This window comes from Epinephelus lanceolatus, chromosome 1, assembly GCF_041903045.1.
Source record: "Epinephelus lanceolatus isolate andai-2023 chromosome 1, ASM4190304v1, whole genome shotgun sequence".
NCBI lineage: Eukaryota > Metazoa > Chordata > Actinopteri > Perciformes > Serranidae > Epinephelus > Epinephelus lanceolatus.
The window spans coordinates 7834915-7853484 of record NC_135734.1 but is presented as its reverse complement, the minus strand read 5'-3'; the positions used below and the strand labels follow the sequence as shown (position 1 = coordinate 7853484).

Genomic DNA, 18570 nt, shown 5'->3' with positions numbered 1-18570 from the left:
ATTCAGGGTTCAAAGCTTTCATAGGTAACAGAAGCAAGTAGTTCTTACCATCCAAAATTAAAGCTGAAAGAAACCATGAGCCCTGAGCAGGTTTCAGTTGTCACAAAGCTTCACAAAGTCACCTTAGCTAGTTTAATTCGGTTTAAAGAGGCAGTAAGACCAATCACATATTTGTCACAGTATTTCTCTTACGTGTATTCTAAGTACGAATTGCAATTACTTTTTAGTGTTTTGTAACTTATTTGTTAAATCTCAATGTAATTTGTTAAAGGATACTTAAGAGAGCAGTAATTGTTTATTTTTAAAATAGTCAAAATATGTTTATCATTCAAACAAATAAAAATAATCAAAAATATCAATATAATGAAAAACTAATAAGAATAGCTTATGTTGGCTACAGTCAATGATGAAAGAACAGTCATCTCTGGAGCATCCAATCCAGCTCCTCTCTGCTGGATTTAATACCAGAGTCTGTCTAAAGAAAAGTTAGTGCACTCTGGAAAAGTTTCAGAAGTACAACTTAAGTTATGAACCAATATATTATAGGCCACGCCTTCATGCATCTTTAATTACACACACTAGTTGAAACTTAGTGTGTTAAGTTCAGTACATACTGCCAGATGTCTCTGAGTCAGGAACTTGAATTATGAGCTACTGTAAAAGCAACCCATCGCCAGAAGAGGAATGTTCATGTTGTAAGTTTTGTAACCATGTTACATAGTTTTGTACATTAATATGTAGCAGGTAAACTGAAACTTAATGTTTTTCAGCAATGCTGTGGTGAAGCTGTGGTTTGGTTTAGACACAAAAAACACTTGGAAATGATTGGAAAAAGACAATGGCTAATTGGCTTTAAACACCCACCATCCCCTCCAACTCCCAAAGAAAAAAGTCTGTTTATGTATTACGTCACTTTGGAAATGTTGAAATGATAGGTATAAAATGTACAATTGTGACATATCCCTGGTTTGCAGAAACATGCAATGCCAACATTTCCTTCTGGCAACTAGGCTGGTTATAGACCATGCTCCCATGCAACAATTAAAGATTTCAAGTCAGTGGGACTTAACTGCAACCCTAACATTACCCAGAAATGCTAGATGTACACTCTATTCCCTAACAATCCCTAGATGCTAATGCTTCTTGTTCAAAAGGAGTGTAAGTATATTATCAGTTCAGTGAACTTGACAGGAATTTGGCAACATCTTACTACCTACTAAGCTACAGTATGATACAGGATAGGGCTCAAGGAGGTAAAAGAATGGTTGTCACACAGTATATTGTTCTCATCTTTTCTCTTCTCTGTCTTTCTTGTCTCTGTCACTGACTGGTCCACAGGACCAGTACCAGTACCTATACAAAGCCCTGCTCAGCCTCGTCAGCACCAACGGCTCGGGTCTTCTGGCCAGGGACATTAACGGGACCATGGCGTCCATGTCCGACCAGTCTGACCAAGCAGAGAGCATGGAGTCGCTGGTCTGAGAGCGGCCCTTCAAGGGCCCGGAGCTGAGATGAGCTGAGGGTGTCCTGTGGGTCCAAACACCCTGTGAGGTCCCTGAGCCCACCAAGGAGGCACTTAACTTTGTAAAACATCAAGGAACTATTGTGAACAAGACTTTTTGAGGCCTTTTTGCCAGACTCTTGGTTAAAATGAATAACCTGATTACTTTTTTACACTGATAAAAAGTTTTTGATATTTATTTTTTTCGCCATTTTATGTCTTAATGTTCTCCTACTGAAGGGTTTGCACCTGCGTTTTTAAGTTTCACGACGGCGTCGGTAGGCAACGAGAAACACTTTTCTGTCTTTTCTTGTTTGCACTATGTAATGTCAGTGTTACTGCCTATACTAAAGCTGACTCACTTGGCTTTTCTCCACTCAAGCTCTGACTTTTTTTTTTTTTTGACATTCCATGGCTTTGGCCCTAATTAAATCAACTGCTTCTGTGAAGGACATTGTTCTGCCTGCCACCTACCAGTTGATTTAAGACAGTGGACGGAGGAAGGCACGAACTTTCCGCCTCAGTAACAAAAATGCTGTTCGACTTCAGCTCAACGTGACCTCCTCTGCCCTGCTCATCTATAGTACTCATATTATCACTCATTTATCACAAGAATCAAGATCTTGGAACCTGTTGCCACAGACAAGTAGCACTTGTTTTCTAAAAGTAGTTTCCTCCTCACCGTTTTTTTTAATTTGTTTTCTTCACTCTCCCTCTTATTAGCGAGTCACACCCATGTTAGAATACATAAGGTGGTGTAACAACTGCTACTGTGAAATTTTATTATTTCTTTGTATAATTCATATTATGCTTTTTAATATATGGAAATACTGTATGTATACATATATAAATATATCCTTATCATAATAACTTTGTGATTTTTGTACATGTCCTTTGTGGCCTCCCGCCTCAGGCCGGTTAATTTCCACTGCGTCCGATAGTTTACCACCCCACTACTCACAGCTGATCCACAGCCATCTGGAAGCGGATCTTCTCGGTCCTCTACCTTTCTGTATGCTGCTACATCATCTGAACTCACACACATACACACATACAAATGTCACCAGTAGTGATTTTACATTTGAAACGTTTGACCAACTACAACAGATGATGCAACAATGTGACATTGCCCATCTCTCTGAAAATCATGTTTTGAAAGGATTTATTTTAGGTCATAAATTCATTCTGACAGACAAGCACGGATTAAGAACACAGAGGCCTGTATGTGAAGCCCTCAATAACTCACATGCACCTGTGTGTCATTACAGGGTGGAATCAGTATAATGTGCAGGGGAACAGCAGACTCAAAAACAAGCTCTATGCAACAAGTTGATTTTGTTTTAGAAATCCAAAACAGGGTTTAAAACAGTCTTTGGGTTCTCAGTGTTAGTCTAGTCCAGATTTGACCAGTCTCACTGCAGTGGGTTTAGATTTATTTTATAATTTTTGCATTTTGCATCTTTTGATTTTATTTGTGTCATCTGGACAGATTAAAAACTGCTAAATGATCATATTCTCCTGCTTTAAAAGCTCTTTAGGTTCTCAAGGATCTCATGATATACTGTATAGTACATCTTAGAAGCCTAAAGCCAGTGCTTTGACCACCAAAACTGTATTTATAATTGATTTTCTGATTAATTACAAGTCGCTACATTTCCCATTGGTCTGTGATGTCTGTGAGGTTGGTTATGAAGAGCTAGAGTTTGTTCAGAAACATGCCTTTTGATTCTTCTTTCTATTCCTGACTTCACTGAAATTTGGAACTTCTATCTTCCATCTGCACTGCTTGCACCAACTCCCATGTACAGTGTTTACAAAATGGCGGATGATAGTACTCAGGTGTGGCTAAATTTCACAAAACACAGTCGTGCTACAGTTATATGTCTAACGTGACAAAGCATTTCCTGTAGCATGGAGTAGCATTGGTAATGTCATAATGTTAAGAATCAGCAAATGCATCTGTGTCTCAACCCAAGCTAGTAAAAGTAGAAAATAGTCAATATTCAACATTCATATTCAACATAAAGAAAAACATTACCAATTCAGTTTAATGAAAGAGAACCACACAATACCATCATTCATGATACATTATTGTAACTGGCTGCTTAAATGTGTTGAAAGTAAAGGTGTTTTTGCTTTCAGCATATTTTGCTTTGAATTCCATAACATGACAATAATCTGAAAAGGGATGTCATAAGAAATGTAATCGGTAAGTGGATTATTCAGCATCCAGCAGTACCTAATCCAACTCCTCTGTCAAACTTGAAGGATAAGTCTGGCATTTTTCTATATTGTCTATTTGTTGACACATTTTGTGGAGAAAAAAACAACAACAACCAAGAAGATGTTCATCTCCATCTCTCAATACTACAAAACAGTTTCCCTACTCTGTCTGTGGCACACTTATTTCTACACAACATTAATCTTTTAAAAAATGTGTTGTGTTAAATAACCATACTCAGTAATTTCCTAAAACAGCTGGGCGCTGTAATTTTTAGCAACCTGTTCTCACTCCCAATTCATCAAATACCAATGGTTGGTCAGTGGTTAATGGAGACAGTGATGCCCCAAGGCACCCTATGGCATCTGTAAGAGACGCACTGGGTCACTTCATTATTTGATGCTCTAAACAACAGCCATAGTGTGAAGGGTGAGAAAGTCCACATAGGGAGGGACGGAAGGGTCAAACAAACACAGGACTTCTATCTAGAAGACGGCTGTTTGTGTCCCATGTGAAATTGGAAATCAATGACGGGTTATTTTGAGAATGTAGCGTCCTGTGTCACATGACCACTTACTTTTATTGCCTAAACTTAAGGAAATAAAACTAAAAACTAAACCTATGCTGGAAGTTTACTTTGAAACAAGACTGTATGCATTTAACAAGTGGAAACTGTACAGTTCCTGTAAAAACAAGTATATTTTGAAAGGATTTATGCATGTAACAAGCAAAAATTGACATGCTATTCCTAAGTGTCCAAATACTACAATCACCAGACTGTTGGCATTGTACATCTCTGCAAACCACGAATACATTTGCATGTTACTATGTAGCAGATAAGTTAAAATGTTATGTATCCAAAATGCCATGCTTAACGCATGGTTAGGTTTAGGCACAAAACACTTGGTTATGGTAAGGAAACAATCATGGTTTGGCCAAAAATAGCCGGTTTGGGGGCACAATCCCAGCAGGAAAAGCAGCAATGTCTCTTTTCATGCCTAAATAGCTGCTGAAAAAACAGCGTCTGGTTGTTACTCATTAAATCACAGCCAGTTGTGTTGCTTGTTGGTCTCTAACAGTGATCTGCAGTGGTCTGCATCTCGACTGATGTCACACCATCCACCATCCCCTCCACCTCCCGATGACAAAGTCATCTATGTCACTATGTCACTTAAGAAATGTTGACATAAAATGCTCAAATGTAACATAATTTGCAGAAACGTTGGCCTACAATGCCACCATTTCTTCTGCCGACTGGGCTGGTCCAAAAGTGATGCTACAGGGGTACCTAGAGTGTTTTAGTATGACATGCAGGGCCACTAATCAATTCATTGTTGGTTTTGGTTTTGGTCTTTCCTTAGTTGACAATAGTACCGACAGCCTTACCCTTGGAATTCTAACTATCTGGCAGCCATTGCCAACTTACACACTACTCATTGACCATGTGGACTGACAAACTGTTGCTCTTCTCATTAAACCAGCCATAAACTCACAGAAACATACGCTTAAGCAGTCTTACTTATGTAGGTGTTTTTATCATCAGTGTCTTGACAAAAGCATCCACATGTCATTAAAACCCAGGACGCTGACCAGATCTGATTTATCTGCCATAGTACACAGACCTTAGAGGCTAGTTTCTAATATGTCACATCCTGGAGAGCGATCATTTTCTTTAACAATTTGTGTCCAGTGTGAAATATTAAAGTGATTTAAAGCAAAAAAAAAAACAAAAACAAAAAAACAACTGCATTTTGGAGAAAACAGAACAGGTGGAGGTCTGTTCCAGATCCGTGCTCGCTGACAGAGGTGTGATCACTCGCTCCAACCTCTCAAGGCCTTGTGTATATAGTTTCTGTTCCTCACTCCCTTTTCTCCAGAGATGTATTTTTTAGTGGTTTTGTGGCCTACAAGCAAAGAGCAGAGTCTGAAATGTTTCCTGCTTCAGCTGCAGTAACCTCCTAAACACACACATATTTCCACACTTACACCTTTCTTTGACATGAGGATGTTCTACTTTACCCGCTGATTTTGATGATATTCTGTAATGTTGATGGCGTGAGATGAACACTTGTGGCTTTGCATTTTGAATGAAACTGTGAAAGTGTTTCTTTTTTTTCACACAGCACAAAACAGATAGTGTGTGGAATGCGAGGGGGGGCAAATGTATTTTGATTTTTTAAAAACTTTTACCAAAGACTTGAATCCTTCCCGTGCAGAAAAACATGCTGGGTAAGCTTTTTCTCTCTCTTTTGTCCGATTTCTCTCTCTGACTGGGTGCCCAACCCTCCTTTCTCACCCTCCTTTCTCACCCTCACACTATATCTGTATTTGTATCAGTGTCCTTACAAAAGTTTGCTTCAAAGTCTCACTTTAGTATCTGTTTGCTTTGACTTCAGCATTAAAGTCCTTACTTGCAGTTATTGTTATACACCATCATTTGGGATAAAGAGATGCATCAAGAGATAAACTGAGCAGACAGAGGAGCATTAAGGATCTCTATTTCTGGCTATATTGCAATGTTATCTTCTTTTAAAATGCAACCATATGAGCTGAACTCTACAAAACATTTTCTGTTTCTGGGACTTTTCTTGTCTTGTTTTTTTTATTTCTTTTTAACATACACACTTTGCCTAAGTGCCAGGTCACACCAGAACGTGGCGCATCGAAATTCATTTTCGCGTCCTTAAAAAAATTAGCGAGCTTCTGCCACTACTGAGCTAAGTTTTAATAGCTAGCCAATAACCTGCTAATGCTAGTTGTGGAAGTGCACCAAGGAAGTGCACCAGACTTTGGACCCAATTTTACATGGTGGCCAAACTTTGTAAGTGCAACATCTTGGTCCATCACTTGATGCCATTGTGCCCAATAACACTTTTTCCCATTGACTTACATTGGGAAAGAGCAGTCCATTCTCAAATACCACCACTTTGTGATTTCAGCATCAGACACCAACGCAAAAAGGTGTGATACTTGCTTGACAGCAACGGTATTAACAGTAACAACATTATATAAAGAGCTGGGAAGTCCCTATGGCTGGGGGGGAGGGGAGGGCAGGGTAGGGGAGGTGTATAGGTCCAACAAACTCAGGACTTTCACCCAGGAGTCCACTGTTTGCCTCCCGTGTGAATGTTGAGCCAAACGATATTGTTTTTTTCTAAACTTAACCATGTGCTTTTGTTGCACAAGAAAATAAACATAAATACAAGGTGTTTTACCAACATTGTTAGTTTATTTTGAAAAAGACTGTTATGGATCGAAGGAGCAGAAAATGTACATTTCCTGTGAAAACGGAAGTGCATTTTCAGAAGACACAATGCATGTTACAAACTTAAATTGACACGCCATCCTTGAATGTCAACAATAGACGCAGGAGGATAGCTAGCGCATCATAAGTAGATGTGAAAGTCCACTGTCAAAGCAGCAATGTTTGACGAGCTGGGATGAGATTGTGTTAGGAAAAGACATTGGTAAACTAGTGGAACCCCTACAAAATTACTTATTTCACTATCGAGAATTCAATAATATTTCTAAAGTCTACAAGAGCTGCACAATTAAATCATTTTGTCTCCATTCAAGTTAGTGAAGGGCTCAACTGAAAGTAGCCAGATCGGCTGGTGGAAGTCTCTGGTGCACTCGCTGTATGGCCCCAATGATGTGGAAGATCCGGATAACTTTATACCTTTTTGGGTTTCATGTGCCACTGCTTAACTTTCATAGGGATGAGTGGGGTGCTGCCTCTAACGCTGTATGCAGTTCTCTTCATACATCCATATCTGTAGTCAGTCGGAGTACTTAGCTTGCTATCAGTCGCTAACAGGATAATACAATAAAGCAGTTAATTTAAGGAATCTGCTGCATCTCTGTTGAGGAACAGTTTACTCTCACAAAGCAGGTTGATATCAAATTGGATGGTGTGTCACAGCTAATATGATAGCTGCCTCAATTTTGAACTCCGAATCTCCATTTCCTCAAAGCTTAGCACTGTCAACGGATGCTTAATGACATGGCTTTGTATGTCAAATTCACTGATCAGGTCAAATGTACTGATGTCTGAAACGTTGCTTTTATATTTCTGGTGTGATCGGGCCCTTAAGATGCTCACTCTATCATCTTTCCTGTCTCCATAATTAAGCTATTCTGATCAGTGATCATTCTGAATGAAAAGTGTTTTGTGTTGCCACAAGCGCACACAGAGCTGTACTGTCAATAAGAAATGTACATAATATTTTGTTGCCTCTGTAACCCAGCCCTTCTCTGGAAACTATGTATGTATTGACTGTGTCAGAGGAAATGTCACATTTTTCATATTTCTTTTTTGTCGATGATTTTGTTATCCACAATTAATTCTTTTACAATTTCTTGATGGAACATGTACCACAAAGCTCTCTCAAGGTTTCTAATCGGACACCTGTCTGGTCTGTAATCACAAAAATGTTCAGTCTGTTTCCTCCATTGGAATTCACTCATTGCGTTGCTGTTTGTGGTGGATCGTGTGGAAGCCAGGTGTCTGTGCGTCCAGTTTGTGGTCATCATCGCATTCCAGTTTCCAGCTTCACGCCCTCCATTAATGTTCAGGCAGTGATTATGATATTACAATGTTATCCCCTCTTTTGATTCTTTTGCTTTTGGTTTTTGTCCTCCGGAGGCTATGATTCTGTTGCCAGGCGTGAACAATAGAATAGCTCTCTCTCTTGTAAGTCACTGGATAATGTCCACACCATTGATCCGTTTTGAAAAGGTGGCTGTTCCTTCCTCTTTTGTAACATGAAATAAGACAAGAAGATGGATTTCTTTTTTTGTTTCGTTGAAAGCTATATCAAAGCATTCTATTATAGTGTTATTTAATATGTAAATGGTATTGCTATACATAAAATAAAATATGGGTTTTGATGTAATTTTCTGAAATAATTTTTGTGATAATATTTGTGCTTTGTGTGCTTTAGGTTTTCTTTACAGGGTCTGCTACCAGTGGCGTTGTCAGGCCTGGGTGTCTGAGGCTTCAGCCCTCATTGTTTTGTCAATAGCTGCGGTTTCAAATAGGCTGTATAGATATATATTTTCAAAAATGAGGATAGGCTTGATAATTTTAAAAAGTCCCAGATCTAATAATGTGTCATTTCATTCATCCTTAAAAATAATATGATATCATTAATTAAAAAGAAAGAGTAAGCTTTGGGTGTTTGTGTGATCATGGGCACACACAGGCACTGGTCTTCCTGTTTCAGCTGGCTGCACTCCTTGATGCTGCTCTCTTGTAGGACAACTGTGTAAGCATTCAGGAAAAATACGTCAGTAAAACTTTAAAGGTTTGACGGAGAAGCGTGAAATATTCTCCTTAATAAACTTTGAACAACAGATAAGCCATACAATGGGGTTGCACGGTAATATCAGAACTTCATCAATATCAGCCGATATTGGCTTTGAAATAAAATATCGGTATCGGCCAATATCAGCTTTAAAATGAACTTTCAGAATCGGTTAACATGCTTTTTCTTATTTAGCACAATGAATGAATATTTCATACATTGAAAATCATCTTATTTCATGTCTCCATCTGCTGGTGGGCCATCACGATAAGAGTATGCATGCATAATATGATGTTAATTCCACTACAGAAGAGACTTGATGATCACTAAAATTAGGTAGGGAAAAAAGTGGTTATATCAATATTGGTATAGGTTATCAACCAAAAAAGTTGTTATATATTGGCATATTGGAAAAATCCAATATTGTGCATCCCTACGATATAAAGTTGGATCTTCTGCATTGTGGGGCCCATAGAGCAAGTGCACTAGAGATTTACTGCCACCAAGCATGGCAGAGCAGCTAACTTAATGCTGACTTCCGGTTTGGCTCCTCCCTAACTTGAATGGGTATAAACTGATTTAATCTAGCAGCTCTTCAAGTCTTTAAAAAATGTTATCAGAATGAATGGATGAAATAGTTAAAGGAATCATTTTTCAGGGGCTGTGACACTCAGAAAATATATCTATTGATGTCTCCTTCCCAAAGTAAGTCTATGGAAAAAAGTCTTTTGAGTTCCCATGGTAGCACTCGATGGACCCCGTTGTAATGTCACTTTGGCCACTATGTAAAATTGGCTTCATAGCCCGGCGCTGTTCCTGGGGACTTGCAAGGCTATTTTAAAAAGGCTGGGACACGCTCTTTGACCTCATGGGAGCTATGGGGTATGACACAAGCACAATGTAAGGGATAGTGTCCGCTCAGGTGCTCTTTTGGGTGCGCTATTTTAGCCCTCTTGGGTGCATTCGGCCTGACAGAACTTTTGGATATGCTGATGGTGGCTGATATGCTGTAGAATGCTTGCTTTCATAAAGAAAGCATCTGTTTGGGGGGGGGGGGGGGGGGGCAGAATATTAAGGTTAACACCTATGGTGATTCAGCCTGCTCAATAAGAAAATGGTTGACTTCAACGTATATAACAGACAAAAAGGAAAACGTATTTGCTTTGAATTCATCAAATGCTTTCTAAAATAGAGCCAGCAGAGGGCAGCAGGTAGCCACCCTCGTGTCTTGATTGCTATGGTTACTGAGCGCCGCAACATTATGGATAGCTGTTCAGTTTTCCAAAATAAGAAGAAGAACTTCCGAACAGAAGTTTCATATTAACACACTATATGTTTTCAGGTAATTCAACGGAAAGCTTAATACACGGTAATAAACCTTTAATTACATTCTTATATAATAATCAGTGTTTTAGAATAATTTACACAACGTTTCAGCGGCAGCAGTCAAACGTGTTCAGTAAAAACAATAAAAAAGGTGATCTTTTTTTCTCTTAAACAAATTGCGCTTTTATTCTGAAGTACGATGTACTTCCGGTTATATGGCAAATTGTTGTTAGCTTGATGCTACACTCCGGAGGATCAGAGGAAGTGCTGCTGTTGTCAGCAATGTCTGCTTCTCTTATTGGAGAAACGGAATTACTTGAGAAACACGAAGAAATGTGAGTCTGTTATCTCTAATATAAACTAGTACTGATCCGGTTTGATCGATAACATTGTCAGTAGGGTCTGTGGTTCCTCCATGACGAGTGCGACTCTCCTGTCCACCCAGTTAGCTAGCTCAGAGACTAGAAGTTCATTTTTAATTTTGCTCCGTGTTTTGTTACTGTCAGGGGATGCATTCCATGTTTCGCTGTGAGCTCCGACAGATGTAAACAGATATACGGTTGTATTCCCGCAAAAGACGTGTCGTGGGTTTATTGAAATCAGACCATGAAAGACATTCATGACCAGCAGGAGTGTAAATATAGATAGTACAGGCAGCGCGGCTGGCCCATAGGGTGGACAGGGGGGGCCTTAGGGAGAGAGAGCCCTCCAATAAGGTGACAGGCAAAGAGTGGGCCCTTGGTGAGTGATTCAGACTGCCATCTCAGAAATATGCCCATGTTCAAAGAAGAACTCTAAAATTGTGCCATCTGCTATATACGCCTTCAAAAAGGCAAACCAATCTCCATCTAGGGTTGCAATGGTATACTGGTTTCAAGATATACCATGATAATAAAATAGACGGTTATCATACCATACACATGTGCTTATCTATGATATTGGGTGGAAAAAATGCAACTGGGCAGAAAATCTCGACTTTGTTTTAGTTATTTTCAAAGGGGAGACTTTTTACACATACTTCATTAAAATGGTTTCAAGTTTCACATACAGTAATAAAACATTTATTTACATTTGTTTGTTGAATTCCTTTAAGGGTAATTCTGACTGATAATAACAATTCTGTAATACCATGATACCGTTAAACTGCGATATTTTCTGAGACCATTATTTTTCTGTGAAAATCTCATACCGTTGCAACCGTGTCGCCATCATGTTCTTGTTGATTTTTTTTTTTTTTTGTACATCAGTCAGTAATCTATAGGAAAATTATGTTTATTCTACCTTAAAGGGGCAATAAGCAAAATCGTTTCACCACTAGGTTTGCTGTTGTGCACTGCCTGTAGAGCAAAACAAAGTGTGTCATGAGCCACTCGTCCCTCCACCTCTGCTCTCCAACTAGCTACTGGAGTAGCTTGCAGCTATGGAGCGCTTCTACCAGCTTTTCTAGTCACTGAGCCCCGTCTCCATTTCAGCAAATATATTGCATTTATTACAGGGACCATCATCATTGGAGTAGGCAGGGGAATAGCTAAACACAGCCGCCAGGCTGCCCGCCGGGCTACATTTTACAATGCTAATTGCAAATGTTAGCTGGGCTGCCAGGCTACTCACCTAACACAACCGAAACGCCTGACCCATTGCTGGGACCGAGCCGCTAATAACTCAAGCTCCAGACATTAACCCATGCTACGATTGTAACATTAAATTTAATTGAATCGACATAGCGACATGTGCCTAACGTTACTGTAACACTAATTAAAACAGACATTTGACTTTATGTTGTACCTGTCCAAGAGAAGAAGAGCTAGCTCCAAGTCAGATTGTTTCACATGAACGTACATGAACGCGCAGCCGGACCGGCTTGTAAACAATGGGCTGGAGATCAACACAGAGAGAGGGTGTGTGAGGTCATGCTATACTCCAGATGAAATTACACCTCTAGTTCTTCACATAGCAATTTTTTAATCCCTTCAATCTAGAAATGATGAATTTTGCTTATTGCTCCTTTAACTATAAAAACTGTATGTTGATTTTATCCAGCGCCAATTATCTACTTGATCATTTGCTGAGATGAGACAATTTACGGTAGCTGGTTGCTTTTATCATTTTATTAGTTTGGCTTTTGTTTCCTCTTCGTGATTTTATATTTTCACTTTGTTTGGGTTTTTGCTTAGTAAAGCAAAACATGCTCCTCGGTAAAAGTTCACCTCTGCTTGGCAAGTGAATTATTAATGAGACTGCAAGAAAGACTTTCAATAGCAATAATTTTGCCACTTATTGTCTTGATCAAAAAAACATTCTGAACTGAGAAGCTGGAATCAGGGAATGGCAGGTTTGCTTGAAAATATAAATGACTACTCAGTTATTAAAAGTATTTCTGATCAGTTGTTACCAAATTGATCAACTGAACTGCTTCAGCTTCACTGCACTAAGGTATACAGGATTGTATGAAAGTAAGTTTAGACTGTTACAGCATGAGGGTCCCGGAGGGGGACACAAACAAAAACTTTTCATCCATTTGGTGCTTCTTCAGACTAAAAGGATTTACTGTCTGTGCATCAGATAGCTGAATTTGGAAAAATACTGTTTCTCATGTCCCCTTTGGCAATCCTTAGATTTTCTCTCACTACCAATTCTTCAGTTCAGATTTCTTTTTTGGCATAAACGATGAATATAACTTTGTCATTTAATTTGATATTATTGTTTAATGTGCTCATTTCATTTTGAATTAAATTAAAGCACCGTGTTTAATCTTAACACTGGCAGAGGTGCTTGTAATAGAAACACCGAGCAGTCAGTGTAAACTGAACCTGTGTTCATATTCAGAGTTATCCCTCTGACAGTTACTTTCACACTATGACATCAGTTTAGGAAGGAGAGCAGAGCTGCTGGAGCAGATGGAGAGTTGCAGAGAGCAGCTGAAGATGCAAAGGAAGCAGCAGGTGAAAGATTCTGAGGCCGCTCACCACAGGAACGCCACACTGCTGCAGGTAGGAAGGGCTGTACAGTACATACTCCGAAGGAGCCATAATATCCACCTGCACAGCTGTTGTCACTTAGTTTGATAAAACTGTCCTGTGTGGGCATGTACAGAGTGTGTTTGAATGACGTATTAACTAAATCGTAGGACCAAGCGATTAAAGCATAAAGATTAAAGAGTGTGTAGAGAACTGTGTCTGCTTTCTGTTACTGCAGGATTTACGGAAGGTAGAGGATCGTCTCAGAGGAAGACAGCTGCCGAGCCCTAATCTCCTGGCTCTGGAGGTAACAAGTGTGCAATAGTGTGATGTTTCTGACAGTGTCTTGCATCACAAGTTCACATTTCAGGTCAATCTTGCTGCTAATCTGTAAACTGTTGATACAGTAGCCCCCAGTGATTTAGATAAGCAATATTGATATGGCAAGGAAGGAGAAGGTTCTAAATGTAACTTACCTTATAGGACTGTCCTCTTAAATTGCCCTCCTTTATATTAAGATTGTTCATTTGACTCATTAATTTTCCACTCATGGCAATAATGAATGTGAAAGCTCATGGCAGGGTTTGGAAAATGTTTTCTTTTCAAAATAAAGTTCCATGTATAGATATATTATCCTCTTAAGAGATCAATTTTACAGAACAATGCTGCTTTTGCCTGTTTTTAAAGCCAACATGTAACTGATCTTGAAGTAGTAGGAAGTAGGGGTGTAATGATACATCGATCTGGATCGATATATCGATTCAATGATCAGCAATCCAATATCATCAATGCAAAGTGAAAACATTGATCCATATCGTCTTCTTTAGGATATGCTTTTATTTTGAAAGTCTGTGTCACCATCAAAGGCGGACGGCAAGCAGCCAAGAGAAAGACAATGAGGATAACGTTTATTTATTCTGGAATAAATCAGCAGTGAGGAAATGTTATAATTTCTGAGAAAGTACGGGTCAACAGACAGAGCACATGCCCTACGTAAACAATGCCGTTATAAGATAAAACATGACATAACGTTAGCTGCTTGGATGGCATCTCATTCAGCTAACTCCTCTACAGCAACATTAGCTGCTCTGTTTTAACGATGTTGGGCTGAAAAAAACATGCATGCAGACTGAAAGTCAACTTTGATGTTCTGTCGGGAGACGCACTGACTTTAACCAAAGGTGAGCAAGAAAAATAATAAGGTTACATGTAATTCATTAAGGTATGAGTAGAGGGGGAAAAGTCCACTAGCCGTTTAATTTATGCAAGGTGAACATGCAATAGCTAATAGCTAATAATAAATGACTGGCAAAAAACAACAGTTTTGACTTTTAAACTTGACGGTTATTAGTTAGTTTAATTTTACACTTCTGTCAAATGATCTAGTTGTTATTATATGTTGTATGGCTGTTGGTAGAAGTTTTCCTTCAGGGCTTTAAGCCTGATAACCCTGAAGTTTTAGGAAAAAGATGATGGTTTGGGTTCAAATGAAAATATTTCTTCCAGAAAGGGCTCTCTGGCAGAAAGCCCTGAAGGTTAACTTATGCCATGTGCTGTTGTATGTGTGTTAGTGGAGTCAGTTTAAAGTAAAATTTGTTGCACTTATTATTTACGTATTGTTTTTATCTTTATCTTTTATTGCCATTACTTTTCTATTGGACTGTCCAATAGAAAACAATGCAGTCACACTGATTTAGTCACGTCAAATCCAGTTAGGACACAGTGTATGCAGGTTCTCAATTTCATTTTGTCAAGTTATGTTATCGTTCTGTGATGATACAGTTGAAAACTGACAAATTCAAATACAACCACAAGAGGTCCTTGAACATATTTATAAATGTTCACAAAAGTATTGGGCTGATGGGTCCAGAAGTATGCGAAATTGGCTGTGGACAGATACACCGGTAAGCAAGCAAACAACCAAACTACCAGATGCATGCTCCCCTCCAGGTTTATACCTGGCAGAGGTAACAATAAGTGAATAGATATTCCTGAAAAAGAACTTCTTTTATAGGTTTGCACATCCATGCAGTCCACAACCACTTATCCCATCAGGGTTGGCGCCGGTCCCACCTGACATTGGGAAGGTGGCGGCATACTCCCTTCAGAGGTTACAAAGACTGTCACAGAGACAGAGGGACCCAAGCCGAGGCGACAGTGCAAATCACTGCACCACTGTACTGCCCCAGCTTTGCAGATTAAAGTAGTCATTTAGACCTGCTAACTTACATACAGGGAAGTTGTTTTCCAATCTAGAGGATGACACTTGAATATACCATTCCTCTTGGTAGATCTTCGAAATCCTCACTTGACTTGCACTTGAGTCAGACCTGATTGAGTCAGGTGTGGTGATGCAGAGTTGTGGGCCCTAACGCTGAGATTTATGTTGTTTCTCTGTTCTAGACAAGATATTGGACGTCTGTGGAAGAGTCTATCCCAGCCTGGGAGCACTTCCTCCTGGGTAAAGGCCCACCCCCTACCCATGGTCCAGGACAGCCACCCAGGAGAGCCAAACAGAAACCCAGCACAGCTAAGGACCAGGGCCTGCCTCCTCGCCCAAAAGCCCGGACTGCTCGATAGGTGGGCGGTGATGCTGACAGTGCCACTGTAGCTTGAAAGACAGCTTTGATGGTCACATGATACAGATGATCAAAGGCCTGTTGATTCTCTAATTTAGACCCTCCTTCATGACCAGGGTTGGAGACTTTCGGTGAACAAGCGTTTCCAACTGGAAATGAAATTGTTTCAGGGACACAGACATTTAATGTTCTTGAACTGGCTCATCAAAGAGGGAAGGAGGGAGGGAGGAGGGGAAAAAAGGAAGACAGAGAAAGGGAGCGAGAAGTAAAAAGTGTAAGTGCTGGGGGGAATCAGAGAGATGTAAAGTGCATATGGACTGACTGAGAGGTGAAATTTAACTATTTATAATTAACATATTATTTGTATTATTATTTGATGTAATTCAGTGTAATGCTGTGGGTTATCAGTAAAGTGTATGAACTGCACTCCAGGCTGGCAACTCTGCTAGCAGTGAAGTCCAGACTGTCTCATAGAAATGGATCAAATTTGTCCCCTGAATGAGAGGGGTATCAGAAACACATATCTATGCAGTCCACTAAATCCACTTCCATCTAATATTTTTACAGCCAATACCTGCTGATGGTTTCGGGCAGGCTACTTAAGAAATATACTGAGCTAAGCAACCAGCTACTCTACATCAGAATACATAGTGTGTCTCAGATTGCGTACTCAAGTACTAAACACTTAATATTTTGGGTGCACAAGTGTGCTACATGTGTTCACGCTGCATAGTACGGGAAAATGCACTGTACTACTGGCACACTCGAAACGGTCCCTCAACGGTAGCTGTCTTTGTAACGTAGCAGAGGCTATACATGTTCTACATGTTTTTTGCCTTGCCAGCTAGCCAATTTGCTACTAGCTATGGTGGTACATTTTAATCAGCATTGACATTGTGGTGTAAGTTTGGTTTATGTTGGGCGGAGATTAGTGGTCAAATGTTGGCAATAATACTCCACTGTCTGTTTGCAATTCACCATTTAAAAGGAAGACGAAGAAAAAGAGGTGATCAAAAAAAAAAAAAGCCGCCTTCACATCCAGTAAGTGCAAAACGGCAGCACGCGATTTTAAACAGCAGTGCCCTTTTGAAATTAGTGCAACAGAAGGGTACGTAGTGTACATAGTGGACTACATTGACGACCAACGAAAGTATGTTTCACTACATTGAAGCTATCTCCAGAGAAACTACAAGAAAATGTCAAAAGTAGCTCACTACTTGCAAAGTTACTTTTTTTTTTATAAAATAACAGACTTAAATGAAAGCTGTCTTCTTTTTGTATTTTCTTTGGAAGACTTTGTGACATTTGAACATGTCCTCCAAAAACATGACATCATCAGTTGGCCTGTTGCTCTCTCTCTCTTTCTCTCTCCTCTTCCTATTTAATGCATGTCTCTGTCTTGGCCTGCCTCAGTAGGCTATCTGGCTATGTCAATAATTCAAAAACAGAATTCCACAATATATTTTTCACTCAATAAAACCATAATAAATAAAAGACAGTTATATAAACAATAAAAATAACAGACCTAAACTTTTTCTTTGTCCACTTAATATATACAGTCTATGGGCAAGACAAGTGAGCGACGCATTAAGAAGTGCAGTGCAGCCAATCAGAGACAGTGTCTGGCAGTTCTTGCCAAGAAAAGCCAATTAGCGAGCAGAAATAACTGAAGGATTAGCATATGATGTGGAAGTGCTTCCCTCGTCAACATCTCTCAGTGTGGCTCTGGCAACAGTCACATTACTTATCCTCATTTTTATTATCCTTACTTTTATCCAGACCTCTGCAGAAAAAAAGTCTGCTGCACTTCAGAGCTTTTCCTGGGAAGAAGAGCTTGTAACTTTTGTAGACACTACTGCATCTCCTTGGTCAATTAATCAGCTTTGCTGCTAAAAAGTTACTTGACTCAGAAAGTAGTGACGTTACCACCACACTACTGAGAAATGCAGTTAAATTAGTAATGTCGCTACTTGTAGTGACACTACTGCACACACTGCTGATGGCCAATCTACATTTCACTGCTCACAGAGGAGCGATGACCCACATGCTTGCAACTATTAACAGTTTAATTCACCAATAGAGTTTTAAAACAGAACATGTTGCTGCTTGTAATGATCATAACAGTAGGGGATCTGTTTATTTCTAATGGGGACGGCCCCAGATTGATAATATAAAATATTTTAATATCTTTGGCCTCAGCTGGGATGAGAGTGGGTACGTTTGCTCAAAGATGCCCTGTGCTTTGTTCGGAATCAGAACATAGTATGAGTTTTGAGAAGAATGAACATGTAAGAGTCTGTCCATTCTTGATTAAAAGCCCTGTTTTTACTGTCCACTTTTCTCTCTTGCAAATCTTGCAACTGGCAACTACCGTACTATACAGAGGGAGAAAGTCCCTGTAGAGTAGGCGGTATCATCCCAGTTGAATCACTTGTCAGAATGCACTGATTTGATTGGCTGAGTAGCATCACATGAGATGACTCTGAGGGATGGTGCCCCCTCGCCCCTCCTCAAATTGCCTACTGATTGTAGTTTTGCACTCACATGCACCTGTTTTCATTTATTTCAGTTATTGTTCTTTATTCCAAAATGATCATCATAGCTAATTCTTTGCATTTATTTATGTCACTCATTTTATCCCTGTTCATATTTTGTTTGTATTGAGACCAAAATGATGATT

At 39.5% G+C, this 18570-nt stretch overlaps 2 protein-coding genes across 2 annotated transcripts in view; both read left to right on the top strand.

Annotated features, from left to right (window-relative positions):
• LOC117256754 (receptor-type tyrosine-protein phosphatase gamma-like) overlaps positions 1–4851 on the top strand; it is a 621431-nt gene extending 616580 nt beyond the window's left edge. The window contains exon 29 of the mRNA XM_033626372.2: positions 1339–4851. Coding sequence (XP_033482263.2) covers positions 1339–1482 — 144 coding nt within the window. The 3' untranslated portion in view covers positions 1483–4851. The remainder of the gene's footprint in view (positions 1–1338) is intronic.
• Positions 4852–10595: 5744 nt separating this feature from the next.
• Positions 10596–17407, top strand: cep15 (centrosomal protein 15). Its single transcript, XM_033626008.2, has 4 exons — positions 10596–10689; positions 13221–13344; positions 13550–13618; positions 15715–17407. Exons 1-4 carry the CDS (start codon positions 10637–10639, stop codon positions 15889–15891), a joined length of 423 nt encoding a protein of 140 aa, XP_033481899.1. The 5' UTR covers positions 10596–10636; the 3' UTR covers positions 15892–17407.
• The last annotated feature ends 1163 nt before the right edge of the window (positions 17408–18570 follow it).

Coding starts and splice junctions, on each gene's coding strand:
- cep15 (XM_033626008.2), top strand. CDS start 10,637: ATGTCTGCTTCTCTTATTGGAGAAACGGAATTACTTGAGAAACACGAA. Junction 13,345..13,549: donor GGAACGCCACACTGCTGCAG/GTAGGAAGGGCT, acceptor CTGTTACTGCAG/GATTTACGGAAGGTAGAGGA. Junction 13,619..15,714: donor CTAATCTCCTGGCTCTGGAG/GTAACAAGTGTG, acceptor TCTCTGTTCTAG/ACAAGATATTGGACGTCTGT.